This window comes from Apaloderma vittatum, unplaced genomic scaffold, assembly GCF_000703405.1.
Source record: "Apaloderma vittatum isolate BGI_N311 unplaced genomic scaffold, ASM70340v1 scaffold28977, whole genome shotgun sequence".
Lineage (NCBI taxonomy): Eukaryota > Metazoa > Chordata > Aves > Trogoniformes > Trogonidae > Apaloderma > Apaloderma vittatum.
The window spans coordinates 1-368 of NW_009728289.1; the positions used below are offsets into that span (position 1 = coordinate 1).

Below are 368 nucleotides of genomic sequence, written 5' to 3' on the forward strand. Positions count from 1 at the left end.
GCTGGGAGGGGGTGATGCTGGGCTGGGACAAGACAAGAACTAGGACAGGGACCAGCACAGAGGACTGGGGCCTGGCACTTGAGGACTAGGACAGAGCGATGGTGGGCTGGAAGAGGGCAGGACAAGGAAGGGGTGTGGGGCGTTGCAGAGCCCACCTCGCTGTAGGAGTGTTCCAAGGGGCACATGTGCCCAGGCAGGCTGTGGGGGAGCTCCTTACCCCAAGGATGGCCCTGGTGTAGAGGTATCGCTCATCCCGGTCAAAGAAGAGGAAGTAGTAGGTGAAGAGGAAGATGTTGATGCCCAGCCAGGCTGCCTGCAGGGGAAAGCCGTGGGACCGCGGGGGACCCGGGCTCGGGAGCCCTGCCCAC

General features: G+C 63.3%; 1 protein-coding gene across 1 annotated transcript in view; it reads right to left on the bottom strand.

Annotated features, from left to right (window-relative positions):
• Window positions 1-217: 217 nt before the first annotated feature.
• LOC104277410 (membrane transport protein XK-like) overlaps window positions 218-368 on the bottom strand; it is a gene marked incomplete at both ends in the record, with an annotated part of 4642 nt that continues 4491 nt past the window's right edge. The window contains 1 exon segment of the mRNA XM_009874032.1: window positions 218-313. Within this exon segment, the coding sequence (XP_009872334.1) occupies window positions 218-313 (96 nt within the window).